Raw genomic sequence first — 27,910 nt, forward strand, 5'->3', positions numbered from 1 at the left:
GCACTGGGGAAAGATAGCAGAGTAGCCTATGCTCCAGGTTAGGCAGTTGGTCCCCATTTGAAGGAGAATCTCAGGAAGACCCTGAACTTATGGGCTAGGGAGAGATCCTCCCTCTTTCCCTTGGGTCCTTGGGACACGACCGTTGCTTGTGTGCCAAACGAGCGCTACGCCTCCTTTCCGTGCCCTCCATCTGTCGTTGCTCTCTGCGCCGGCACCGAGCGTCCAGCAAGCCCCCCTCCAGCACTTTCTTGCTGCCAGGGTCACTGACTCTCCTGGGAATGCTGGCAGGAGGAATCTCTGCCAGCTACTGTGCCTGTGAGAGATGAGTGAGCTCCTCTCCCACGGATTGCTGTTCCTCCTCAGAATCAGAACTGCTCTGGGGTTCTATCGGCTCAGTTTCCACCCTGACAACACCCCAGGGACTGAAAAAACAAGTCAAGGTTTGTCAGTCATCTGCCAGGCAAACCCTGGATAAGACAACAAACGATGGGTTAAATCAACCATGGGCTAGAGTTATGTGTGAACTAGGCCATCCTGTCTAGCATCCTTGGTGTCAAGACCCTCAGTGCTGGAAGGGCTGTGGGGTCTCCTGCTGGCTCAGCAGGGGTGAGCAACCTGCCGTGGTCCTCCGTTCCTCCCCCTGGGCCCGATGGGGCTTCCTTTGGGTGGTTGAGCCTACACCTCTTCAGTGCAAATTACCATTCTGCGGGCCCTTCCCTCTTCTGTGCCAAATGCTTCCTTGTTATTCCTTTATTTATTCATTTGAAATATTTATACGCTGCCCTTCATCAGCAAATTCCAGGATGGTGTGCAAAATTTGTTGAAGCAACAATTAAAATATTAATCCACAATAAAAACAAGGAGTCTTGCTAAGCTGGGCATGAAAAAGCGTGGTTAAAGGGAGGAGTTTTGAACTGGAGCTGAAACCCCATCAGGGTTGGCGCCTGTTGTGCTGTGGGGGGTGGGGGACAGAATTCTGGGGGGGGGCTCTCTGCAGAATCTGCCGCCTCTGGGGTTTGCACAGCTGCTAAATACCTGATGGTTCATCTCTGCTGTTTTCAAACTTTCCTGCTGCAGAATGGCGCTCGCCACAGGAAGCCCGGCCTTCCGAAAAGGCCTGCTGAGGAGATCGTGTGGGACGGCCGCCCTGTCGACAGAGTCCACGTAACCGGGGTGAAGGTTTTTTACGGTTCCCAGACCGGAATGGCAAAGGTCAGTTGTGGCGTAAATCCGGCGAGAGGAAAAATTGGCAGCGTGACCTTCCTCTCCCTTCCGGATATGTGGTGATGGCTGTCCTTAGGCGGGGAAAGGCCCTTTATTCATGCTCAGAGACTCTCTCCCCCTCTTAATTCACCTCTTCCGGGGTTGGGCCTTGGCGAGCCTTGCCCTAGTTAAGCCCCTCGCATCTGCTAGCTGGGATGGAGTCTGCTTTCAGTGTGGGAGTGTGACCAGGACGAGGGCATCCAGAGATCGTGGAACAGGGACTGGAGGGACGGGTGATCGGGGGGGGCAGTCTGTCTCCCGTGGCGCCTGTTGAGCCTCTCGCCCAGAGCTGGCAGCTTTATTCGCCTGCTGTGCCTTGGCCATCGGTAGCGGCGGCATGGCAGCCTGGCTACAGGCAGCGCCCCCTCCAGGAAGCCACCACGGTGCCACCCAGGACCGCCATGGCCCCCTCGCTCTAGCCCCTGGTTGAACCTCCATCCAGCCGCCTTCCCCAGCCTCTAGATGTTTTGGACTACAACTCCCATCTTCCATGCTGGGTGGGGTTGATGGGAGTTGAAGTCCAAGACCTCTTATAGTGTCCTGTTTTTGCAAGTGCTCCTTGGTCCTGTTCGTTTTGTTTTGGCTTATTGCAGCGACCTCCTCCCCCAACCCAGCTGCACTGGACTGCAGCTCCCAGTATCCCCAGCCATCATGGGGGTGGTGGGATCTGTAGTCCTCCACTTCTGGAGGGCACCGGGTTCGGGAAGGCTCTGTTACAAGGATTTGTGGACTAGACCCGGTGTGTACAAGCAGGGGTCATGCTGGCTGGGAGATGATGGGAGTTGTAGTCTGACACATCTGGAGGACGCTGGCTTGGGGAAGGATGTGTTAAACAGTCCTTCGCTCATTTCTTTTCTCTCCAGAGGTTTGCGCTGATTCTGACTGAAGCTGTTGCCAACATGAATTTGCCGGCGGAGGTCATCGACATGAGAAGCTACGATCCAGAAGACTCTTTGGTAGATGAGGTGGGGAGTCTTTCCCTCTGCCACCCCAACCTTTCCTGATTGTAGGTTGCTTTCAGGCAGCAGGGCTGGGGGTGCATTGGGCGTTGCCAACTCTCTCTCTGACTGAGGCTCCTATGCAGTTAATAGCTGCAAGACAGAGAAAAACTTTCAGAGACGTGCTTTGTCCTGTCAAGGAGCTGCAATCATTGCAGGGTGGGTAAGGTGTAGGCCCTTTCCATCGAAGGTCTGTTGCCCAAGGGCCCTCAGAAACCTGGAGTGGCACAGGACGGACTTCTGCCCTGAGAAGCAGCTTCAAAATATTTTTAATAATGATAACAAATAATAAAATTAATAACAAACGCAATGAGCCACATAGAATAATGGCTGTGTGGTTTTTTCCTTTCCCTTGGGGATCTCTTCAGACAAACAGCAAGGGCATCTGCGTGTTCTTAGTTGCCACATACACTGACGGGAAACCGACGGAGAACGCGGCATGGTTCTGCACGTGGATGGAAGAGGCAGCCAATGACTTCCGAGTCGGCAAAACGTACCTGAAGGGTTTGAGATACGCTGTCTTTGGTCTGGGGAATTCGTTGTATGCTGATCACTACAATTCTGTGAGTCCCTTTTCCTTCTGTCTTTTTGTCACTGGAGTTGATGCTGTTAGATGGCTGGAGAGGGGAAGGGTCTTTATGGATCACCTATTCGGACCCTCTTCCCTAATGGAGAAATCCTACCCCTACCAGATCTCCCCCAGATTCCTCTCCAAGCTTCTCTTGAAACTTTACACCAGCGGAGGGCAACCTCTGGCCCAGCAGTCACTCGTCTGGCCTGCGGAGACACGCCTGCTGGAGGCCAAATGATATTGGGGGTGTGGCCCCAGGCCTTTGTTGTCAGGGGTGCAGAGGGGTGGGGGGGCTTCCTCCGGTTCCTCATCCCACTCTGGTTGCTTTAAACCAAGAAAGGTTCCATGGTCAACTTTATCCCATTGCTGAATTCTGGTTTTCAGGCATTCTTGGTATTTTAACCAGTATCTGCCAATTTGCTGTTACAAGGTGTTCATTCTTCATGAACTATTTTGAAAAGCGTCAACATCCTTTCTTCTCTGCTGAATGTACCAAGCTTGTTCAGACACCTTTTCCAAAAGGGGAAGATCTCCTGGGGGGGGTGGGGGGGTTGTCTATGTGGAGCTGCAGTTCTATGGGATCGCAGGAAACCCACAGGATGTGGCGTCGGGCACAGATTTCTTTATTTTTCAAAAGAAGAGAGCAAGTTCTTAGCCCTCCTAGTGGCAAAGCAGTTCTCGAAAGTGTGTGGGTGGTGCTTTCCAAAATCGGGAGCCAGAGAGAGGTGGCTGACTGTGGTTTTCGTTGGCCCGTGAATCAGGCCTTGGGTGTCCTGTTGCGGAGGGGACTGCTGCAGATGTGGGATTTGTGCCTACTTTTCAAAGCAGCAACCAATTTGAATGTGATCCTCCTTCTTCTGGGAAGAGTGAGGAAAGCCCTGCTTAACTAGAGAATACCGGGATTTGAACCAGGGACCTTCTGTGTACCAAGCCCGTGCTCTGTTGCTGAGCTGCGTCCCTTCCGAGCACTGTCCGAATAACCCCGGTGCGAGTGCCTGGCATCGCCCGTCTTTCTCCGCGCCCACGAGGCCCGCCGCTCTCTCGTTCCTGCTGCAGGTGGGCCGGAACGTTGACAAGTGGCTGTGGATGCTGGGGGCCTGGCGGGTCCTCTCCTGCGCCCAGGGGGATGCCAACGTGGCGAAGAGCAAACATGGCAGCATCGAGGCCGACTTTGAGGCCTGGAAGAACAAGTTCCTTGCTAGGCTCCGCGCCCTTTGCCGAGGGGAGAAGGCGGCCTGCAGCGGGAGCTGCAAGAAAGGGGAGTGTGCGTCCAAGCGGAAGGCGAGCCCAGAGGCAGCAGAGCAAGAGCAGAAGGTGGCGGAGCGCGAGGAGGAAGAGGAGGAGGTAGGGGACAGGGGGCTCTGTCCAGTGGAGGCTGGCGGCTCCGGTGTGAATGGGGCGGTGAATCCGCTCCAGATTCCTGCCAGAACCAGTCAGAACTCTAGAGGAGCTCTCCAAAGTGCACCTTTGATAGCTTCTTTAGAGTTCTGACTGAAACCCGGAGCAAACACATGACCCCACGGACATCGGAGCCAGCAGCCTCCACTGCCTACGCAGTGATAATATTGTTTACGCCAGAGAGCTACAGCCAGACATTTGGCTGACTGAATCTGTATGGGAATTCCAGAACTGTCCAGAACTGCTGTGTGGAACCTCAGACGGGGTTCCAGGCCGGCCCTCCGGGGTTCCCCCAGGGCCATGCCCCCTTCCTTGGCCCCACCCCCTTCCCCAAACTGCTGCTGGTTTGATGTTTTCCCATTTTTTGTGCAGTTGTTTCCTTGTCCTAAAAGGTCGAAATGCCTCTCCTAAGGCTGAGTTACTGGCAGGAAGCCAAAATGTGTTGGTATTTTTGGCCATTTCAGAGACACCTGTTTGCCTTTCAGCCCTACCCACCACTGGAATGTGGCCTCCCGTAGCGTAATTCATCCGTTGCATTGGAAGAGGTTCAACTCTGCTGCCCCAGGCCCTGTTTGATGATTTCTCCCAAGGGTTCTTCCCCTCTAGCCCTTCGGTGTTCACCTGCACGCTATCTGAAATTCTGTTTCTTTCCAGCTTCTGCCTTCTCCGCCTGTCCATTCTGCAGCCTCTCTGTTCTGCGTGGCTTCCTTTGGTCCGAACTTTGACGAAAGGTTGACATGGCCGGACCGTGGCGCCCTGTCAAACTCCTTGAGTTCCAGGACCATGACTCATTCCGTTCCATCCCATTGATTGCATTTCTGTACCGCCCAATAGTCAAAGCTGTCTGGGCGGTTCGCAGAAATGACAACCACAGATGCAAGATAATAAAACCATAATATAAAATATTTATAATACAAAATTTAAAAACAATTTGAAACAGCTAGAGAACAGTACAAGTAAGAGTCAGTTGGAAGGTAGCTGTTTTCTAAATACAGTCGGTAAGTCCTGCCGTTAAGTCACCCTTCCTCAGTGAGGTGCTCTCCAGATGTGTTGGACTGAAGCTCCCATCATTCCCATCTTAGAGGCAATGGGATTTGTAGTCCAACATACATGGAGGGCGCCACATAGGGGAAGACTGCCTTAACATTTATATATCAGCCGGGCTATTGCCCAAATGTTGCACGGAGCTCACATCTAGGGTGAAAGAGACTTCCCCAAATACATTTTTTTAGGAAGTTCTTGGGATATCCTCCAGGAAAATTGTTGTCTTGGAATTGTTGTCGATCACAAGCTGAATATGAGCCAACAATGTGATGTGGCTGCAAAAAAGGCCAATGCTCTTTTGGGCTGCATTCATAGAAGCATAGCTTCCAAATCCCGGGAAGTACTAGTTCCCCTCTAGTCAGCACTGGTTAGGCCTCATCTGGAATACTGTGTCCAGTTCTGGGCACCAAACTTTATGAAGGATGCAGACAAACTGGAGAGGGTTCAGAGGAGGGCAACAAAGATGATCAGGGGACTGGAAACAAAGCCCTATGAAGAGAGACTGAAAGAACTGGGCATGTTTAGCCTTGAGAAGAGAAGACTGAGGGGAGATATGATAGCACTCTTCAAGTACTTGAAAGGTTGTCACAGAGAAGAAGGCCAGGATCTCCTCTCGATCATCCCAGAGTGCAGGACACGGAATAATGGGCTGAAGTTACAGGAAGCCAGATTCTGGCTGAACATCAGGAAAAACCTCCTGACTGTAAGAGCAATACGATAATAGAACCAATTACCTGGGGAGGTGGTGGGCTCTCCCACACTGGAGGCGTTCAAGACGAGGCTGGACAGCCACCTGTCAGGGATGCTCTGACTTGGATGCCTGCACTGAGCAGGGGGTTGGACTCGATGGCCTTGTAGGCCCCTTCCAACCCTACTATTCTATGATTCTATGAAAACTGTCTGCCCTTTCTTAGGACAGATCTTGTGCCATTGCCTCGTGCTGCCGGCGTTGATCTGCTCCGCCTCTGTTATTGGCTTGGGTCTGACGAAATGCCAGACCGCAGTGTTTCCAAATGGGCCTGATGTTGGACAGCAACTCCAGCCAGGCTGGGGAAGGCCACATTATCTGAAGAAGTAGTGGTGTGTGTTTTTTTCATTTCACTTATTACATTTCTACATTACCCCAGAGCCAAAGCTCTCTGGGCAGTTTACAAAGGTTGAAACACTAAAAATACAAAATAATAGCATCATATAAAATCCTTAACATGCAAAAATATAAAAATGATTTTACACAATCAGTGATAAAAAAAAATCCCAGAGCTGTTAAAAAGCTTTGTCAAATGCCTGAGAAAAGAGGAAAGTCTTAACCTGGCACCGAAAAGATAACAATGTTGGCATGAGGCGGACCTCAGTAGGGAGAGTGTTTGGCAGTTGGGGGGCCATCACTGAGAAGGCCCTCTCCCTTGTTGCCGCCTTCGGAGCCTCCCTCCGAGGAGGTATTTGGAGAACTACCTCCGATAATGATCGCGGTGTGCGGGTAGGTTCATACTTGGATAGGCGCTCCGTCAGGTAGTGAGTCCCAAACCATGTAAAGCTTTACAGGTCAAAACCAGCAGCTTGAATTGGGCTTGGAAACATACAGGCAGCCAGCGCAAGCGGGCCAAAATCGGTGTTATATGTTTGGACTCTCTGTCCCTACTGTCATTCTGGCAGCCGTATTTTGCACAAGCTGCAGCTTCCAAACCATCTCCAAGGGCAGCCCCATGTAGTGTATATTGCAGTAATCTAACTGCAGTCATTTTGGAAGGGTCCAGCCTGAACGGTCTCTGGCCAGGACCTTGGAGAGCCCTTGCCAGCAAACGTAGATAGCTGTAGGCTAGTGAGACCACAGGCCCTGATATGTTTAAGGTGGGTTCCTAGTTCAGAATGTTAGGCCTATTTTACAGGTGGGGAAACTGAGGCCAAGTCTTAACTGGCACATCCATGGTAGGGGCGGGTCTCAAACCTGTCTTTCCCATGCTTTGCTTTGCCATTGGCATTCTCTCTCTATCTCTCCCTTGTTCTCTTTCTCAGGAGGGGGTGCTGTTTGAAACCACAAGTGAGGAGGAATCTGGCGAGGAGGAAGGAGGAGGCACCAGTCGGGTCGTGGATGTGGAAGATCTGGGCCAGGTGATGGGCCACATGAAGAAAGCCCAGGTAACAGCTTCCTGCCATGGATTTTGCAGCTGGGCTCTCACTGTTGCTTCTATTTCAGTGAATCGAGGCCCTTCTGCACCGCCGGTTGAAATCTTTTTTCTTTCTTCCACTCTCTCCCTGATTTGCACCTGCAAATGTTCTTAACAGCGCAGCTTTCCCCAACCTGGTGCCCTCCAGGTGTTTTGGACTTCAACTCCCATCAGCCCCAGCCAGCAGACTGGATTCCTGGGAGTTGTAGTCCAAAACATCTGGAGGGCATCAGGTTGAAGGTGGCTTTTAGACCCTCTATCAAGGGAGTTCCCTCACCTTCCCTGAATTTGGAAGAGCTGGTCCTTTTCTTTTTCTTTTAAAGATTTTAGTAATTTCTCAAATTCAAAGGCAAACATTTCCCCAAATTTCTCAAATTCAAAGAGAAAACTTCAAAGACAAATTCAAAGACAAACAAATCAAAAAGAAAGAAAAGAAGATTACGTCAAATGTAGCTGTTGACAGAGGGCAGCATGTTTAATGTATTTCCCCGCCTTTGCTTTACGAGAAAAAACATGAGTGGAATCCGTTGGTTGCTTGGAGTTTGTCTTTATGATATTTCCGAATAGCAAATCATGTTTTTTGGGGAACAACCCTATGCCTGTTTAGACTGAAAAAGTCCCACAATTCCTAGCGTGGCTAGCTGGAGAATGCTGGGTGTTGTAGGACTTTTTTTTCAGTCTAAACATGCGTTGGATTGCACCTTGGGTCTCTTTTCTGTAATCTGAGGAAAGGCTTTGAGCGATATTGCTGTGTATGTCCCTGGTTTATATCTGAAATAAAATCATGACGTATTGCATAAAAATCAGATATTTTGCGATTGCCTTCAGGTAATTTTCTCTTTGTATGTCAATTTTTATGCCACGGCTCCTTGCCACGGCTCCATGTGTCAAGACATCGCTGTTAAGAGTTCTGCAGGCGCCCCACTCTCAGCGATGACCCTGCATGCTGCCCTCGGCACAAACAGGATCAGCTCCTTCCATGTCACCTCTGCATTTTGTTCTTCCCATCTCGTTCGTAGAGTCAGTGCTGGTGTGAGTGACATAGCTGATGTGTGATTTCTGAAAATACCAGCTCCGAAAGTGGCTCTTGATTTTATTTTGGTCGCTGTTGTTCCCACGCAGAGGGAGCGCGAGCTCCACAGAGAGGCTGAGGGGAGCCAAGGGGAGGACGAGAGAAGGGAGATGATCACGCCGGCTCTCCGGGACGCGCTCACAAAGCAAGGTGATGGCCGGAAGTGGTGCCGTGTGGGCTGGGCTCGCAGCGACAAGCCCCCAGGACTTCTTGATCAGCAGGGACACTGGCATCCCCTGCCCCCCCCCCCCCCCCCGGCTTCCCTCTGAGCTGAGCTGTGAGCTTTGCTGGAGCAGGTGGGCGGTGGGACGGAAATTTCCCAACAACATACTGACCCAGTTTGCACAACCACAGCAGGGGCGATAAGCCATAGTGGCTTATTTCCCCTGCCACACGTGCCGGGAAGGTTTGCATAATTACCCTTACCGGTGCAGCGTGCCATGCTGTGTGACCCCAGCGAGGGTGGCTTCTCGGCGAGGTTAACAAGCCACCCAGAACCCATGGGCTGTTCTAGGGTTTTGGTTCAGATGCTCTCGCCTTGACCCTGGGACATGGATTAGATACCCCAGCAGGTTCCTTCCGGTCCGGTGTTTCGACTGAAATCATTCAAACATAACAGTGACAAAAGTCTCTTCCGATCCAGGTTACAGATTGATTGGGAGCCATTCTGGAGTGAAGCTTTGTCGTTGGACAAAGGTACTTCTTTTTCTTTTCAAGCCAGTTCTAAAGTGAAGGTTGATTTTGACCTGGTTCGCACGCAGCAACAACCCAGAGTATCAGGCTGAGTATCAGTTGTTGTTGAATCATGGGTTGTTGTTGAATTGTGGGAACCCTGTACTATGGTTTAACTATGGGTTGTGAACCATAAACAACCCAGAGTTCACAACCCAACAACAAACCATGCATTCTCTTCCTGCATTGTTCATAGTTAACAATCCAAAGTTAAACCATAGCACAGTGTTCGTACGTAAAGATAATCCACGATTCAGTGACAACCCATACTCAACCTACAGTCAGGGCCAGAAATATTGGAACAAGGATAACTGTTTTGGCAGTTGGCCTCTGTTCACCACCACATTGAAGTTGAAAGGAAACACAGCCAGGTGGGAGCGAAGTCAGGACTTTCAGCTGTAATTCAAGAGGTTTGACAAAAGTGGGGCACTAACCATTCAGGAAGGACAGCCAGTGGCATACACACGCCCCCATCGTTGGTGGCTCATAAGTAATGGAACAAATGGCTGACTAGCAGCTGCATGGCCAGGTGTGGCCTGTTTCCTGGGTACCCCGTGACCAATCAAGCAGGTAAAAGGCCTGGAGGTGGTTCTGAGTGTTATATTGGCATTTGGCTGTTCACTGGAACTCCCAACATGAGGTCCAAAGAGGTGTCCATGCAAGTGAAGGAGGCTATCATTAGGCTGAGGAAACAAACCCATCAGAGAGACAGCAAAAACAGTGGGAGTGGCCAACAGTTTGGAGCATCCTGAAAAAGAAGGAATTAACTGGCAAGCTCAGCAACATCAAAAGGCCTGGAAGACAATGGAAGACAACTAAAGTGGATGACCGCAGAATGCTGCTCATGGTGAAGAGGAACCCTTTCACAACATCTAGCCAGGTCAAGAACACTCTTGCAGAGGTAGGCATGTCATTGTCAACATCTACAGTCAAGAGACGGCTTTATGAATGTAAATACAGAGGCTTCACAACAAGGTGCAAACCCCTGGTAATGCTCAAGAACAGACAGGCCAGATTAGCCTTTGCCAGCAAATACCTTAAAAAGCCTGCCCAGTTCTGGAATAAGATTCTTTGGACTGATGAAACCAAGATTAACTTGTACCAGAATGATGGGAAGAGAAAAGTATGGAGAAGGAAAGGAACAGCTCATGATCCAAAGCATACCACATCATCTGTCAAACATGGTGGAGGCGGTGTTATGGCATGGGCATGCATGGCTGCCAATGGAACCGGTCACTGGTGTTTATCGATGACCTGACTGCTGATAAAAGCAACAGGATGCATTCTGAAGTGCATAGGGCTGTACTTTCTACTCAGATTCAGCCGAATGCCGCCAGACTGATAGGACGCCGCTTCATATTGCAGAGAATGACCCAAAACATACAGCAAAAGCTACCCAAGAGTTTCTCAAGGCAAAGAAATGGGATGTTCCTCAATGGCCAAGTCAGTCACCTGATCTCCACCCAATAGAGCATGCTTTTCACTTACTGAAGACAAGACTGAAGGTAGAAAGACCCACAAACAAGCAGCAGCTGAAGGCAGCTGCAGTGAAGCCTGGCAAAGCATCTCGAGGGAGGGAACTCAGCATTTGGTCATGTCCATGGGTTCCAGACTTCAGGCAGTCATTGGCTGCAAAGGATTTTCATCCAGGTATTAGAGGCAATCCTCAAGTTTGAAATGATGTTGGTTTGCTCCGTTACTTATGAGCTGCCAACGATGGGTGTGTGTGTATGCCACTGGCTGTCCTTCCTGAATGGTTAGTGCCCCACTTTTGTCAAACCCCTTGAATTACAGCTGGAAGTCCGGACTTCGCTCCCATCTGGGTGTGTTTCCTTTCAACTTCAATGTGGTGGTGTATGGAGGCCAACTGCCAAAACAGTTATCCTGGTCCCAATATTTCTGGCCCTGACTATATGTTCAACCCATACGCTGGGTTGTCATTATGTGTGAACCAGGCCAATGTATTATATGGCTTGTATCATGTATTAGGGCATTTTCAGGGGTGGCCCCTCGTTTGTGGAATTCCCTAAATTAATAAGATGGGAGTGTTTTTGTTGTTGCTCTGATGAGGAGCACACAGATTACAGTCAGATGCTCTCAAAAATAGTAAATAACAACTTTGGTTAAAAACAATCCAAATCTCTCCCCCACCCCAAGTTTCTTAAGTAAAATACGATGAAATGACAGCTTCCAGCAATGCAGTTTTGAGATTATTTTTATTTATTTTGCTTCCCCCCCCCCCTTCATGTGGTGCCAGTCGATGCTGCGCGGAAGAGGAGGTTGTTACAAACACACCTTTTACGGCATCGAGAGCCACCGCTGCATGGAGACGACCCCCAGCCTGGCCTGTGCCAATAAGTGCGTCTTCTGCTGGAGGTAAAGAGATGGGGCTGATGTCAGACTTTACCAAGGGCTGGATTTTCAAAGGCCTGGGCGGGGGGATGGGGTTGGAGGGGCTGGGCATTTTCAGTTATCGCCCCCAGGTGTTGGAAATCTGGCCCCCTCCCCTCCAGGCTTCTGACCACCCATGAAGACTTCTCCTGTTCCCAGGGGCATTTGGGCTGGGCGAAAACAAGCGGTCCGGAATTTGTCACTGCTGGGCTTCCTTGCTCTTTCCTTGCTCTTCCTCTTTTTCCGCCATTGCCTGTAGCCAATAGCCATCGCTGTTACAACTTGAGTTCATTGCTGTTGCAGGTTTTGAAGGTGCCTTTTAAAATGCATGTATAGATCCCTGCATGTATGCAATGTGCCGCCTGGAATGTTTATTGGGACGGGTGGGCCGTGTGCAGGCGGGTCTTAAGTCAGCCATTTGATCAAAGGTAAACTACAACTTGCATTATGTGCCACTGCATGGGGCTCCTGCAGCCTTCCCTGACCTGGGGCCCTCCAGATGTGTTGGACTGCAGCCCCCATCATTCCTAGCCAGCATGTCCAGGGGTCAGGGATGGTGGGAGCTTTCATCCAGCAACATCTGGAAGGCACCAGGTGGGGGAAAGCCGGGCTACTGGATTTAAACCCGTGCAGAGTGCTAACAGTCTGTAAGTCGAGACGGGAAGTTGGAGAGGGAGAGCTGGCATGTCTCTGTGCATAAGAAGAGCTCTGCTGGATCAGACCAAAGACCCAGCCTCCTGTTTCCAACAGTGGACAGCCAGATGCTTCCCGGAGGCCTGCAAGTGTGACATGAAGGCAAGAACCCTCCTCTCCTGATTTCCTCGAAGTCCCGGATGTTGGAGATAGATTTGCCTGTAGACAGGAAGGCTCCATGGTGGATATGTCTTGCTAGGCCCGTCTTCTGCGGGCTGGACTAATCCAGCCTCCTCCACCCTGTAAGGACAGAAAACAGGCCAAGCAGCGATGTAATTGTTCCTCTAGGGGAGGAGAAAAGCAATTCTGGAAAGCGAAATTGCGGTCATCAGCTCCCCCTGCGAAGGGGGCTCTCTGTCGGTGTGTGTTGGCAGGGGTTGCCTGAACTGGTGGCCATCACAGGCAGTGAGAGGCTCCTGAACCTGTGATCCACCTTCCAGCAGGAGTGGAGAAGCTGTGGCCCTCCATAGGCAGCTGGACTACAAACCCCATCAGCCCTACTGATGGATGACACAGTCCCCCATCCCTGATTTATATCAGGGAGGGAGATGGGGCCACCAGGCATCGTTTCCCTTACTGTGCACACACCCTCCAGGGGCTGTTGGACCGCAACCACCACCACCCCTGGCTGTTCTGGCTGGGGATGATGGGAGTTGTTGTCCAGTGGCCTCTGGAGGGCACCAGCTTGGGGAAAGCTGATGCTCATCCCTTTTTAATAAAACCCTCCCACCCAGCGGCTGCTGTGGACTCCTTCTGCAGCCATTGGTTTCCCCGTGTGCACTCTGCCTTGTGGCCCTCCGGTTGCATCGGTTGCTAGGGAAGATGGGCGGTGGGGTGCTGCTGCACCCGTGTCCTGCTTGGGGGCTTCTCGCCGGGGCAACTGGCTGGCTGCTGTGTGGACAGAGTGCTGGACTAGGGGGCCCCTGCTCTGATCCAGCCGGGTGCTTCTTGCGTTCCTAGGGCCGTCTTTCCAGGTGCCATGGAGCAGCTGCCCATCGGTTGTGCGGGTTCTGGTTTCTGGAGGGAGCGGCGCCTGTGTCGTCCTCTGGCCGGCCGCCTTCCGGGACAAGTGTCTCGGTGCACTTGGCACGTTGGTCTCGGGCGTCAGGCTCTTCTTGGAAATGAAGGGAAGGGTTGCCCTGAATCCTAGGGTGCAGCTGGGTCTGGGGGGGGGGGGTGTTTCTAGTTGCGCAGTGTGAAAAGAGAACCTATATTTCTTTTCCAGGCACCACACGAACCCTGTGGGCACCGAGTGGCGGTGGAAGATGGACCAGCCCGAAATGATCCTGCAGGAAGCCATCGAGAACCACCAGAGCTTGATCAAGCAATTTAAAGGTAGGGCGGAGCTGCACCAACTGCCATCGTCGGCAGCCTGCATGGCCAGTGGTCAGGGCTGATGGGAGTTACCGCCAAACAGCATCTTCAAGGGACCGCCCTTCCAAATGAGCAGGAGGCCTGGCTTGAAAGCCCAGCGTGGCAAAGGCCGTTCCTGCCCAAGGAAATGGGCACTCGTCCAAATGCAACGGCAGGTGGTGACTTACCTTGAGATGCCTGTACCACAGAGCGAAGCTGCGATTGGTTCCGCTTTCCATATCCCAGTTACAATCCTTGTCCAACGCCTTGTCCGTAATCAGTTCGGGTTTCCCGGCTATATTTTATTTTTAAAAGAACAGTTGGTGCGTCTCCATGCTCTGCTGATTCAGGGATGCCTCTCTTTATTTCGACGGAAAAGGTTTTGGCCGATTTAATCTAACCGCTCGCCCAACCAAGAGCCCAGTCTGCTCCGCATTGACGTGGAAGTGAGTCCCGCTTTCTTTAACGGGCTGACTTCCGAGGGAGCCTGCCTAGGGTCGCAGCCTAAGCGCTATCGTCCCGCAGGATATACTTAAACGAGGGCTGCAGAACCTCAGGCAGGTGAAATCCTGCCTTCCGCATGTTCTGCACAAGGCCACACCCTTCTTTTGGCTCCACCCCCTTTCCCTGGGCTGCCAATCGTTTGGAGGTTTCCAGGCTTTGGGGCAGCCCCCCCCCCCCAATTCTATAAGGTCGAAATTCCCCTCCCAAGGCTGAGTTATGGCAGGAAGAGCCTGAAGCTATGACATGCTGGTCTCTGGCCCCGCCCCCTCGCCTCTGGCTCCACCCACCCTGGACTGCAGCCCCCAAGAGCTTCTCTGGAGAGGGAACCGGCCCTCGGGCTGAAAGAGGTGCTGCCCCCCTGCTGTGACCCCTTCCCCCCGTGACCCTCTTCGCCCCGCTTTTGCAGGGGTTCCGGGCGTGAGAGCTGACCGCCTCGGGGAAGGCCTGGAGGCCAAGCACTGCGCGCTCTCCCTGGTCGGGGAGCCGATCATGTACCCCCAGATCAACCAGTTCCTCAGGCTGCTGCACCGGCGACACATCTCCAGCTTCCTCGTCACGAACGCCCAGTTCCCGGAGGAGATCAGGTGGGGCCGGGCAGCGCGGCAGCCGTGGAGGCAGGGCACGGTGGCATGGCGGCAACTGCCTCTTCGGCTTCTGCCCTCGGGGTGGGCTGGACGACCCCCCTCGCAGTCCTGACCCGCGGCCATCTGGACCTCACGGGGGTTGGAGTCCCAACATCCGCAGGGCACCAGGCTGGGGGAGGCGGCTGTGCACCGAACCAGCCCCTGCCGAGAGTCGCTTTGCCTGGCCTGAGGCCAGTGGAGGCTGGTGGCTCCGAGGTCAGGGGGTTGCTGAATCCGCACCGGGTCGCAGTTGGAAGCAGTCAGAGCTCTAGGGGCTCTCCAGGGTGCTCCAGCACGACCAGTTGACGTGCCCCTGACACCGAAGCTGCCGCGGGGAGAGCGTGAACATGGGTCCGTCTTGCCCGGCGCAATCCCCCCCACAGCCAGCAGGGGGAACAAGGCCACGGAGGGCGATTTCCCAGCACTCGCTAGCTTGGACCCTGTGAGCTGCGGCCGGGGGGCCGGACCTGGGAGCCCCTGCTCGCACAGCACGTGTGTCTCTCGGCAGGGGCTGGGGCTAAGGGGAGAGCCCACGCTTTGCAGGCGGGCGTCCCAGGTTCGACTCCCACCACTCCTGATCAAGAGGGGCCCGGGCCGGGCCGGGCGCTCGGAGGGCCGTTGCAGGGCAGCGCATACTGCCCCGGCCGGGGGGGAGTGGTCTGACTCGGGGGAAGGCAGCTCCGAGGTCTTGGAAATGATCCGAGGCGGGAGATGCGCCAGAGTACTACAGCTCCCATCGCCCCCACCAGCTGGGCTGGCCGGGCATGATGGGGATTGTAGTCCAACACACCCCAAAGGCGCCAGGTTGGGAAGTATTGCTTTGGAGGACTCCGTTGCCTTAAAAAAATTCTTCTTTGTATGTTTCTTTGGTCGTAATGTTCCAAACCCTTTGCGGCCCTCCTCCCCCTCTTCTCTCTCTCCCTCCCTCCCTCCCTCCCTCCCTCTCACAAATTAAAGGAGCCTTGAGCCGGTGACGCAGCTCTACGTCAGTGTGGACGCCAGCACCCAGGAGAGCCTGAGGAAGATCGACCGGCCCCTCTTCAAAGACTTCTGGGCGAGGTTTCTAGACAGCTTACGAGCCTTGGCGGAAAAGGTACGGCGGACGAGGGGCGTTTTGCCACCCCGCCCGCCAAGACCGGAAGGTGTGTCTGGCGCCTGGAGCACTGCTGTTCTCGGAGCCCAGGGCTCAGGTCCACGGCCGGGCTAGAGCAAGGCTTCCAGTGCGGTGTCCCCAGCGCCTGGGAGACCAGGCGCGAGGAATTCAGTGCCCACCCCAGCAGCCTTTATGTATGCATTTCATGCATTTCTGTATTTATTACATTTATATCCTGCATTTTTCCTTCTTCCAAGGAACCCAAGACAGCGTATGTGATCCTCCTCCTCTCCATTTTATCCCCAGAACAACCCTGTGAGGTAGGCTGGGCTGTGAGTCAGCGACTGGCCCAAGGTTGCCCAGTGAGCTTCATGGCCAAGTGGGGACTCGAACCCGGGTCTCCCACTCCCACATTCTAACCACTCCACCACACTGGCTCTGTGTTCTCCAGTTGTGGTCCGTATTGCATATGTCCACATGTGAATCTAGACTCTTTCTTTGCTGTGCCCATCCCTGGGGTTTGCCTCCAGTTGTGCAAATGGAAAGTTTGCTCTTTCAGTCATATTTCTGCAGCCATAAGGACTAGTGCCTTGCCACTGCTTTGTTAAAAACTTGGCCTTGGGCTGAAAGCTGGATGCTTTGAATTCAGATAATGAAATTCTACCTTTGTGTGGCATGGTCAGAACCAGTGTGGTGCAGTGGAGAGAGTGTTTGACTGGGACTCAGGAGGCCTGGGTTCGAGTCCCCACTCCTCCAAGAAACTCACTAAGTGACTTTGGGCCGGTCCCTGACTCTCAGCCTAACTACCTCACAAGGTTGTTGTGAGGATGAAATGGAGAAGAGGGCCATGTGCACTGGGCTCTTGGGGGAAAAAAACGGTGGGATACATGTAATAATTAATAAAGAAAGAAATAGCCTCTTACCAGCGCTCATGCTGGCTGGGAATGATGGGCTGCTGTCCCCACCAGGCTGTGGAAGGCTGCTCTTCCCCATATTTAGCGTTGTGGAATTTTAATTTGGCTCGGTTTCCCCTCCTTCCTTCCAGCGGCAGCGCACCGTCTACAGATTAACACTGGTGAAAGCTTGGAATGTGGACGAACTGAACGCTTATGCTGAGTTGGTGTCCCTCGGCAAACCGGATTTCGTCGAGGTCAAGGTGAGTTGTTGACTGTCAGGGCGGATGGTGAAAGCAGACGGTGAAAGCTCGTGCAAATCGGTCTGTCGCAGGGCGTCCCATAGGCTGCCGACACAGGGAGGGCTTGACGGGAGCCTGGATCCAAAGAATCGCACGGTTCATTCTGAAAGCGCCCAGTGAAGACTCCGGTTTGTGGGTTGCTAATCTGCACCCCCCCTCCCCTTGCCCAGGTGAGGAACTGCTGTTTGGAGCGAAGGAGGCTGTGCCAAATCCGTGTGTGAATTCGTGGAGGAGAGAGCCTTCTCCGTGGCAGCACCCCATTTCTGGAAAGCCTCCCCCAAAAGAGGCTTGCCTGGCACCCGCGTAGTTCCCTTTTCAGCACCAGGCACAAGCCTTTCTTTTCTCCCCGATGTTTTAGAGTTGTTGTTTTTGAATAGCTGCCTTTATATATTTATTCCTGTGCTGCTCCTTATTGTATTCTTCACCTTTTAGCTTGGATGGTTTTGTGCTGCATTTGAACCTTTGAGCTTCCTGGGTTTTAGCATATTTTTGCCTTAAAGCTCTTGCTGCCAGCAGCTCAGCCTTAGTCTGGTATAACGCTTTGGGTTCTGGCTGTGATGACTCCACAGGTAGACCTCGCCGTAGTCTGACACCCCGGTGCCATGCTCCTGCGGATTCTCGCTCTCATAACTGCAACGCCACTTGGCGAGACCCGAGAAGCCACCGCAAAAACGACCAGCGCTGCTTTTCTGTGCCCTCCTGTGGTTGTTTGCAATGGTCTTGGCAAGGAACATGCAACCAGTTTCCTTATACTTTCTAAATTTTAAAGTTTTTTAAAATGTAGGGCAGGGGGGCATAGCAGGGGCCGGATTCGGCCTGTGGGCTCTGCGTTGCCCACCCCAGGTTTTACTGTCATGTGCTCTATGTGGGGTTACCCTTGAAGACGGTTCGGAAGCTGCAGCTGGTACAGAACGCGGCGGCTCGCCTGATTAAAGTCAGCCGCCGGCGAGATCACATCACTCCAGTGCTGAAGGAGCTGAACTGGTTACCAGTTGTTTTCTGGGCAAATTCAAGGTGTTGGTTTTGACCTTTAAAACCCTATACGGTTCCGGCCCAGCCTATCTCAAGGAGCGCCTCCAGCAACACCAGACAGGCAGCTTAACAAGATCAGCCTTGGATGGCCTTCCCTCTGTCCCATCAACCAGGACAACTAGGCTGGTGAGGACGAGGGAGAGCGCCTTCTCTGTGGTGGCCCCCACTCTGTAGAACTCCCTCCCTAGGGAACTCCGCCATGCCCCGTCTTTAATGAGCTTCTGCCACGCACTAAAAATGTGGTTGTTCAGGCAGGCATTTGGGGTTCGTTAGGGTAATTTTAGAAATGTGATGTTTTTAATGTTGAATTTTATTGTTTTGAACTTTTTTAATGTTGTACATCGCCCAGAGTGGCTGCGTGACCAGCCAGATGGGCGATTAATAAATTTAATAAATAAAATAATAAATAAAGTCTTGTGATTTTCTCAGCTTTTAAAGTGAATAATCATTCTGATCAATCAATATTTTGTTCTTGCACAGCAAAAAAACGCTTAAGGATATTTCCAAGATAGCTTGAGCAACGTTCTGGTCCCTCTTCCACAGGGCGTGACGTATTGCGGGGAAAGCTCGGCCAGCAGCCTCACCATGGCCAACGTCCCCTGGCACGAGGAGGTGCGACGCTTTGTCCAGGAGTTGGCAGACCTCCTCCCGGACTACGAGATCGCCTGCGAACACGAGCACTCCAACTGTCTGCTGCTCGCCCACAAGCAGGTGGGAACCTGTCCTGCTCTAGGCTGAGTCCTGGCTCTTTGCAAGCGCAGACAGGGAGCCATGCTGTAGAAGCATCAGTTCGGCGAGCAAAGGGTCAGCCACACCAGTTTCTGTCCAAGGAGGTTTGGGCTGAGGCTGGAGAGGTCAGAATCCAGGCAGAGGTCAGAGCACGGGCAGGCAGCCAGACAGCGAGGACCAGGCAACAGCAGGAGTGGTCAAGGGGACAGGCAAGAGGTCAGAACCCAGTAAGTCAGGCAGGTTCAGAAGGAGGGTCCAGAAACAGTCCAGGGCCAGTAGCTCGGGGCGTCCATCGCAAGGCCAGACCCGGGAGACACGGTAGCAGACCCTGGTTTCCAGCACCTCTCCTGTTACCTGTGAGAGCTGATAGGGCGAAAGCTACTAGAACCCCACCCGGTGTTCAGCTGCTTCCTGTGAGAGGCTTGTCGGATGTCCTCCTCGTGATGAGGAGGGCCCGACTCATGAACGGTCCTCCTCTGGAAGCGAGCACTCCTTCGCTTGCCACCGTCCGCTCACGGACCGTAAGGCGCTGGCGGGGGACCAGGGGGCGGCCTAGCGTTGTCCCCTGCCTCTGAAGCTGAACTCCACACTGCCCTAGGAGGCAGATTCGAAGGCAGCAGCCCTGAGGGTCCTGGACTGTCCTGGCCGGTGCCCAGCTCTCCTGAGGGGCCAGTTGGCTGTGACGGTTCTGGCTTTTCCTCTGAGGATGACTCTGGTGGCAGCAGGACATCTGGGACCATGACAGGAACCCAACATCTTTGTGGGTTGCCCCTGAGGTTTCCAGTCCAGGGGCCTCAAACCTCAGGCCTGCAAGCCAAACCCAGCGTGCCTGGGGTCGCAATCCGGCCCTCTGGCGCTCCCCAAATGGGCACGCCCCTCCCCCCAGCCAGCGACCCCTGCTTTCGTGCGGTTTCCCCCCATTCTCAAAGGGCAAACTGCCTCTCCAGCGGCGGTGCCTGGCAGCAAGAGCTTGAGGCTCCAGGACACTGGCGTTCTCCGCATTTTGGGCCATGCCCCTTTTGCCTTTGGCCCCGCCCACTGCTGGAATGCGGCCCCTGGGAGCTTCTCTGAAACTGAGCTTGGCCCCCAATTTGAAAGAGGATCAACACCCCCATTCCAGCCCCCGTGGTTGTGAAGATTTATGTCTTTGTGTTGCAATCTTTGCGTACTGCTTTTCAACCGGAACCATCATCTTTGTGACGAAAACAAAACGACAGTTAAAACGAACGTCAACGCAAAGCAATAATGGATGTAAAACTGCAGTGGGGGATCGCGGAAGGAAGGACCCATGGAGCGCAAAGCAGCAGCACAGGGTTGAAGCGGCAGCGTTGCCGGGGATGATCAAAGGGGAAAGAAACGGCCAGGGACTCGCGCTCCCCCGAGAGGACGCGGGGGCATGTGGCGACCTCACCTCACAGGGGAAGGGGATTCCCATCTTAGTGGCCCGCACCAGGAATTCTCTCCTCCCCCGTGATGATGGTCTAAACACCACTGGAGGCTGGTGGCTCCGATGTCAGTGGGGCGGTGAATCCACTCCAGGCCTCAGTCAGAACCAGTCAAAGCTCTAAAAGATCTCTCCGAGGTGCAGATAAACCGTGGAAAGATTCTTCACTGAACTGCATGCAAACATGCACTTTATCTGCCTACAAAGAGCACTGGGAAGTGCTCTTTCATTTCAGGGAGGTGGTGATCCCACATCTGGATGGATTGGGATCCTGGTCAAAGTCTCCCCTTGCCCCAGCCCTCAATATGGGCACCAGATCCCATTAGCCCAAGTCCACCGTGCCGCCTGCTGGCCCACGCTGAGAGAGATCAGACGATCATATCCTGGCCTGATAAGCCAGGATATGAGCAAGACTTTGCCTGTGAACACGTCCCTGTTGGGCAAGTAGGCAAACAAATTGGGAAACGATGGCTAACAGTCTTGGAACAAGCCAGGATATTAATCCATGGTTTGAACTTGGTTTAACATCCTGGTTTGTTCTGATGTTTTCAACCAGCTCTTCCCGATTTAGATGAAATGGGAAACTCTGGTTAATTGAAGATGTCTGGGTTAGTTTGTTGGCTTATATGAAGGGCTGGCATTTGTGGGCAAACAGCTCATTTGTATCTTGCCTTATTAAGTAGTGGGCTCTCCCACGCTGGAGGCAGTCAGGACGAGGCTGGACAGCCACCTGTCGGGAAAGCTCTGACTTGGATTGCTGCATTGAGCAGGGGGTTGGACTCGAGGCTCTTGTAGGCCCCTTCCAACCCTACTATTCTATTCTATGCTTCTATGAAATATGATTGTCCAAATTTGAGCATTTTCACGTTCTCTGGGTTGTATCCAGTATTAATCCTATTTAGAGTAGACGTATTGAATGAATCGGAATTAAGTTAGACTAAGGTTGGATCTCTTTCTTCTTTTTTGCTCTACGTTCCCCCATTGTTTAACATCCTTTGACAGTCAGGGCTGCATCTGTTCTGTTTTTCAGTTCAAGATCGAAGGGGAATGGCACACGTGGATCGACTACGATCGCTTCCAAGACCTGGTCCGCCGATACGAGCAGAGCGGGGGGGCCGAGACGTTCACCTCTGCCGACTACATGGCCCCGACTCCCCCATGGGCGGTCTTTGGGGCTCAGGAGAGGGGCTTTGACCCGACAGACAGGAGGTTTCAACGGAAGAACCAAACAAAGGACATCTCGGGGTGCTGAGAGCCTAAAAAGAAACTGACCTTTTCCCGCTGCAGTCTAGATCCGCCTTCTCCAACCCGGTGCTGTCCAGGTGTGATGGACTACAACTCCCATAATTCCCTGCCAGTTGTAGTCCATCACAGCTAGCGGGCACCAGGTTGGACTGGTCTAGTTAGATTCAGAGAGACATCAGCTTTACACATCTCAGAAATCTTGTGTAAAATGCACCCAAGAACTTCTGATAACCATGCGACCAACTGAAATGGCTTCCCTCTTTTTTCCCCCTCCTCTTGGACCCTAATTTTTTGGGGGTGGGGGTGAACGCTTGTTTTTTAATCCACCCAAAGGAGACTGGTAAGTGATGTCCTTTTCTAAAACAGGTAGAGGATGGTGCTGCTCTCCTTGGCCAAGATAACTCTGAAACCTCTGTGCCTCTCACCCCTCCGGACAAGTACCGTTTCCCATCCTGGTGTTTTTGTAGTGCGTTCTTGCAGCCAAGGATGCTTCATACCCCTTTCACTTTCTGATCCCAGGGTGGGGTACCTGTGCCCCCCCAGATGTGTCCAGACTTCCCAACTCCCATCAGCCACACCCAGGTTTCCCCACCCTGTCTTCAAATGGATCCTTTGAAATGTGGACAGGTTTTCACCATGGAGGCAGTGGCCATGTTCCTTGGGTCTGTGTGTGTCAAATTCTCTCTCTCAGTCAGTCTCTCTCTTTCTCTCTCTCTCTCTCTCTCTCTCTCTCTCTCTCTCTCACACACACACACACACAAACACACACACACAGCGTGTTCCCCCCAGCCCTTTAACTCTGCAATTCCTAGGATGGCTTTTCCGTAACCTCCTTCTAGCGGGAAATAGAATATGATCTCCAGACGCTTTAGACCAACCTTTCCAAACTCAGCACCCTCCAGATGTGGTGGACTACAACTCCCAGCATCCCCAGCCAGCATGGGGATGCTGGGAGTTGTGGTCCAATACATCTGGAGGGTGCAAGATTGGAGAAGTCTGCTTAAGACACACCCAAATTTGGACTGTGGGCCAGCAGGGTTTGTATCAAAGGGAACATGAATATTACACCAGTTTCTGACCCCGCAGAAGCGCAAGCGTCTCGTGTTTCTGGTGTAATCCGCAACTTGTGGATTGGGCTCGTCAACTCCAGATCACCTCTGGAGTGCCAGTTCTTTCAAGAGCCTGAATCGCCTTTTGGTAGACAGAGACAAGCTGCCTTCAGTTTGGGTACTGGCAACTTTATGAAAGGGCCTCTCGCACTTAAAACCGATCTCCGTCGCTCATTCTGGTTTAACTGCCATGGGCTGTGTGCTGCCGCGCAATCCCTTGGAAACGCTGGGAAGCAGAGTTCAGCGCGAGACAGAAGCCATGACAGTCTTGCTTCATGTTTGTATCCTGGAGAAGCCCTTTGCAGCCAGTGGAAGTATCTAAAGTCCCAACCCGAGCCAGGCGTGACGCTTTCCCTTGGTTTTTGTTCATGGTGTGCAGTGCCGATTTCTGTTGATCTGACAAGCCTTCTGGTACGCAAGGTGGACTTTGGCTTTTCTCTGTGAGCGGGGCTTCTGTGTGTGTGTCTCTCCCTCTCCCCCTAGGACAATCATAGTTCAGCTGCACAGGTTGCCCAGTGTGACACCCGGTTTCTTCGAGGCCATGCAAAACCAGGACAGAAGGTTCTCTTTTTTGCGGGACAACCCGGGTTTCGTGCCTCCTTTTTGCACCCTTGGCCGCAGCTTCTCGCTCAGCAGGAGGAGCCAGCGTGCTCCCAGCAGAGCAGCAGTGGCCCTGGCACCCAACCTGGCACCCTCCAGAGGCGTGGGAGCTGAAGTCCAGCACGCAGCATGGCCCTCTGAGGCCCTGGGCCACGTCTCTCTTTTTAAAATGATTTTTTCCAGGGGGATTTTTCGCACCTTCCCAGGCTGCGCCGGGTCTTATCTGCCACACCGGTTTCATTGTATTGGTCTTTACACGGATTTTTTTTTTTTTTTTAACAAAATGACTGATCTAGCATCTTTCAAAGGCAGTCCATATTCTGATCTACTCAAAATCTCTGCCCTGTTATTGCTTGCGAGATTTGGAAAATATGTTTGATTGATCTTTTCCCCTAAAAAGCCTTGTTACATTAAAGGGGGAAAAAATAAAATGCTGGAAACAAAATTAAGCTATTAAATTTCACAGCTGCCTGGTGTGAATGTTAAGAAAAAAAATGCTCAATCTTTCATTATTTGTTTACACCAACCTGCCCTAACCTAGTGTCCTCCAGATGGTTTGGACTACAACTCCCACCATTTCCTGACCATTGGCTGTGCTGGCTGAGAATGATGGGAACTATAGTCCGACAGATTGAGAGGGCACAGATTGGTTGGGAAAGGCTCCCCTAAAACAGAGTCGGAGTGTCTGAGTTCTACATAGCTGGCATTTCTCTGTCCTATGAAGCATCTATAATAGGTGTGTGTGTGTTTTAATGTGTCAGATGTTCACAAACTGTCCTTTTGTCCACCATTCATGTTTTCAACCACCAGAATGCTGCCTGAGCCAGAAGGAAACCAAAGCAACATATTGATCTGCTGGTAACACTGGTGCTTTCCTAGCGAGGAAGGAAATAGCTTCCCGGGCCTATTAAGTTGTTAAAATAAACCCATTTAGATTAAGGTTCCCCCCCCCCCTCTTTGAACTACTTGTTTCCATCGCTTTTATCATCAGAGTGTGAAGAGGAGGTGCAACCCTTGCTCCAGGTTCTGTGCCCGTCATGTTCCTCTGCCAGCTGACCTCATGGGTGCAACTGGTACTTGATCTTCACCAGGGCAAAGTTCCAGGATGCTGATGCCATGCCAGGGCACAAGATGTTGCAATAAAGAGCCCTTTGTCTCAGATGCAGTTGTAAACTGGAGCGGTTTGAAGCCAGGACATTGTCCGTTACACACCCTCCAATGTTTCAAAGACAAAAACAGGGGCACTCTTGTCCGCAGCCCCCCTCTCGTGGCAAGGGATACAGCCTGCCATCCCCCGCCCAAACTCCCCTAAGGCGAGGGTGTTAAACCTTGGGCCTGTGGGCCAAATCCAACATTCATGGGGTCTCAGTCTGACTTTCCAGGGTTCCCCAGATGACCCTGCGCCCTTCCCCTGGCCTCACCCTTTTTCTCCCAAACACCAATTGTTCAATGGTTTCCAGGCATTTGCACAGTCTCCCCCCACCCCCCAAGGTTGAAATGCCTCCCCTAAGGGTGAGTTGCTGGCAGTAAGAGATTTAAGAACAATTCGCTGGTATTTTTGATCCCACCCATTTTGCCCTTGACCACACACCCTTTTGCTTTTGACCACACCCACCCATGGGTTGCAGCCCGCAAGAACTTCTCTGAAATTGAACCCTTGGGCTAAAAGAGGCTTCCCACCCCTGTTCTAAACATTGCTGAAGTCTCAGCCTGCTGTACATTAAATCACGCATGGTAGCTTATGGCTTCAGGCCAGGGTATGTGAAAGACCGCCGCCTCTCCTGTGATCTTACCCCAGAATCGTTATCCATCATTTGAGCTGCTGCTATCTGTCCCACCTCCTACAGAGGTGAGGTTGGCAGGGACTTGAGACAGGGCCTTCTGGGTAGTAGCACCTTGGTTGTGGAAATCATACCCAGGCAAGCTCAGTTGGCCATTAGATGGTGGGTAAAAATGACTCTGTACCAGCCTGGTTTGGGTTCCCCTTTTGTTGAAATCCTGCCTTCCCCTTACCCAGTGCCCTCTAAAGTTGTGGACTACAAGTCCTATCAGCCCCAGCCATGATGGGGGGTTGCGTCCAACTCATCTGGAGGGTGCTGCCGGGGGAAGCCTGGATTACAGTAAAAGGGGAATGTGTATGGGGGATACGTGGCTCAACAACACTAAACGCAAGAAGGATCTTGGAATTGTAGATCCCAAGCTGAATATGAGCCAACAATGGGATGTGGCTGCAAAAAAGGCCAATGCTCTTTTGGGCTGCATTAATAGAAGCATAGCTTCCAAATCCCGGGAAGTACTAGTCCCCCTCTACTCAGCACTGGTTAGGCCTCATCTGGAGTACTGTGTCCAGTTCTGGGTGCCGCATTTTAAGAAGGATGCAGACAAGCTGGAGAGAGTTCAGAAGAGGGCAACAAAGATGATCAGGGGACTAGAAACAAAGCCTTACGAGGAGAGACTGAAAGAACTGGGCATGTTGAGCCTTGAGAAGAGAAGACTGAGGGGAGATAGGATAGCGCTCCAAGCCCTTGAAAGGTGGTCACAGAGAGGAAGGCCAGGATCTGTTCTCAATCATCCCAGAGTGCAGGACACGGAAGAATGGGCTCCAGTTACACAACTTCCTGACTGTTAGAGCAATACGACAATGGAGCCAATTCCCTGGGGAGGTGGTGGGCTCTCCCGCACTGGAGGCCTTCAAGACGAGGCTGGACAGCCACCTGTCGGGGATGCTCTGACTTGGATCCCTGCCTTGAGCAGGGGGTTGGACTCGAGGGTCTTGTAGGCCCCTTCCAGCCCTACTATTCTATGATTCTATTTTAGCTCTTTTTGTTTTTTAGCTTTTTGAAAGTGTCGTGCATTATTCTTTTCACAGTCTTAGTCAGAGATACTGTAAATCATCTCTGGCTCTCATGGAGCAGAGGGGCGATTAAAAGAACATTTTCTGCCACATCTGTTCATAAATGCATGACTTTAATGTGCATTTGTGTGCAGGTCTGGCTGGGGCATGCTTGGAGTTGTAGGCCTTTTTTTGTCCAAACATGCAAAGGATTGTGCCCTAAAGCAGCGAATATTTGTAATGCTGCTGTTTGTGGCACCAACAGGAGACTCCCTGGAATTTAAACTGGGCTTTCTGCAAGATGCTCAAATTAAACAAGACTTGGCACCAGAACCAATTTCTTGGGGTGGGGGGTATAGAGCCGAACTCCAAATATGCAGTATATTCACTGTTAGCCCTACTTTGGGTATACCCATTAAAATGAATGAGACTTAAGTTAGCCATGACTAATTTCTAGGCTGGCTCAAAGTCACGTCCTCTGTTTCTGGGAGCCCCAACACTAGATCTGTCTCTCCTGAGGGAAAAGGCACTCTGCACATGCTCACATGTACTGTTAACACTTCACAGAGGGTCCTAATTTGCTTGTGTGCTGCCTGCGGGCTTCCTGTTGGGGTGTCTGAGAGGATGTTGATCTAGTCCATCAACCTTTGGTCTAAACCAGACTGCTAAATCCTATCATTAAAAACAAAAGTTCTGAAGCAAAAGCTTGGTGGTTTGCACATCCACCTTGTGTGGGCTGATCCTAGCCGTGTTTACTCAGAAGTAAATCCCACTGGGTTGCAAAAAGGCTGACTTCGAGGCAAATGTCTATCTATCTATCTCCCTGGAGATTTAATTTCTGAACCAAGCCTGCTGGGCCCCATGTCCTTGGGGAGCCCAGCTTGAAAGCAGGAGGGCTTACAACCTCAGAGGCACACCCTCTTTGTGTGAGTGACTCCCTCTCTTTGCAGGACTCTCAGAAAAAGAGATTTCTGGGGCTGGGTCCGTCTGGAGGACATATGGGACATAGCAATGGAGCTCAAGCACCTCTGAGCATGTACAGAGTACAGCTCCCTCGCAATGCAGTAAAGTTAAGAGGACTTACAACTCAAGGCGTCTGAGATGGCGGTGGGGGTGGCTTCAGATCAGGACCTGTGTGACATGGCAATGAAGCCCAAACACCTCTGAGTATGTACGGAGTGCTACTCCCTCGCAGTGTAGTGAAACCAAGAGGACTTCCTTGCGAGTCAAGGCATTTACAATGGGGGGGGGATTCGAATCAAGATTCAAGACACATGTGACGCGGCAGTGCAGCTCAAACACCTCTGAGTATGTACAGAGCGCTACTCCCGCGCAGTGTAGTGAAAGAAACAGGACTTCCTTGCGAGTCAAGGCATTTACGATGGGGGGGTTGGAATCACGACACACGTGACGCGGCAGTGCCGCTCAGACGCTTCTGAGCACGTACAGAGCGCCACTCCCTCACAGCGTAGTGAAACCAACAGGGCTTATTTAAGACCGGATGGGGGTGGGGCGGGGGCCAAATCGGGGCAGACCCGACGCGGCAACCCATCTCTGAGCATGTACAGAGCGCCACGCTCTTGCAGCGTAGTGAAATCAGCGGGATTTACTTGCAAGTCGACGCAAGGACGGGGCGGGGGGCGGGGGGCGGCTTCAGCTAAAGGCAGGCGCGAGTCTCCGAGCATGTGCAGAGTGCCACTCCCCGGCCAGGCCGAAATCCCCCGCCCCGCCTTGCCCTCTCCGCAATCCTTCTGCCCAATCAGCGCCAGAGGGCGGCCGCGGCCGGCCAATCCGGCGGGGCGGCGCCAAATTCGAAATCTGCC

At 52.4% G+C, this 27,910-nt stretch overlaps 1 protein-coding gene across 2 annotated transcripts in view; it reads left to right on the top strand.

Moving 5' to 3' along the window:
• LOC146335066 (S-adenosyl-L-methionine-dependent tRNA 4-demethylwyosine synthase TYW1-like) overlaps positions 1-23,738 on the top strand; it is a 28,170-nt gene extending 4,432 nt beyond the window's left edge. The window contains exons 3-16 of one of the 2 annotated variants that reach the window (XM_084823111.1): positions 1,078-1,212; positions 2,127-2,228; positions 2,630-2,824; positions 3,889-4,176; positions 7,288-7,410; positions 8,562-8,661; positions 9,155-9,207; positions 11,501-11,619; positions 13,553-13,662; positions 14,591-14,768; positions 15,765-15,900; positions 16,946-17,056; positions 18,671-18,838; positions 21,331-23,738. In XM_084823111.1, the coding sequence (XP_084679237.1) occupies positions 1,078-1,212; positions 2,127-2,228; positions 2,630-2,824; positions 3,889-4,176; positions 7,288-7,410; positions 8,562-8,661; positions 9,155-9,207; positions 11,501-11,619; positions 13,553-13,662; positions 14,591-14,768; positions 15,765-15,900; positions 16,946-17,056; positions 18,671-18,838; positions 21,331-21,552 (2,040 nt within the window). In that variant the 3' untranslated portion in view covers positions 21,553-23,738. The remainder of the gene's footprint in view (positions 1-1,077; positions 1,213-2,126; positions 2,229-2,629; positions 2,825-3,888; positions 4,177-7,287; positions 7,411-8,561; positions 8,662-9,154; positions 9,208-11,500; positions 11,620-13,552; positions 13,663-14,590; positions 14,769-15,764; positions 15,901-16,945; positions 17,057-18,670; positions 18,839-21,330) is intronic. The other variant, XM_084823109.1, reaches the window with a different exon arrangement.
• The last annotated feature ends 4,172 nt before the right edge of the window (positions 23,739-27,910 follow it).

Source organism: Heloderma suspectum, chromosome 16, assembly GCF_057233095.1.
Source record: "Heloderma suspectum isolate Gila_16-S chromosome 16, 16-S_ref, whole genome shotgun sequence".
Lineage (NCBI taxonomy): Eukaryota > Metazoa > Chordata > Lepidosauria > Squamata > Helodermatidae > Heloderma > Heloderma suspectum.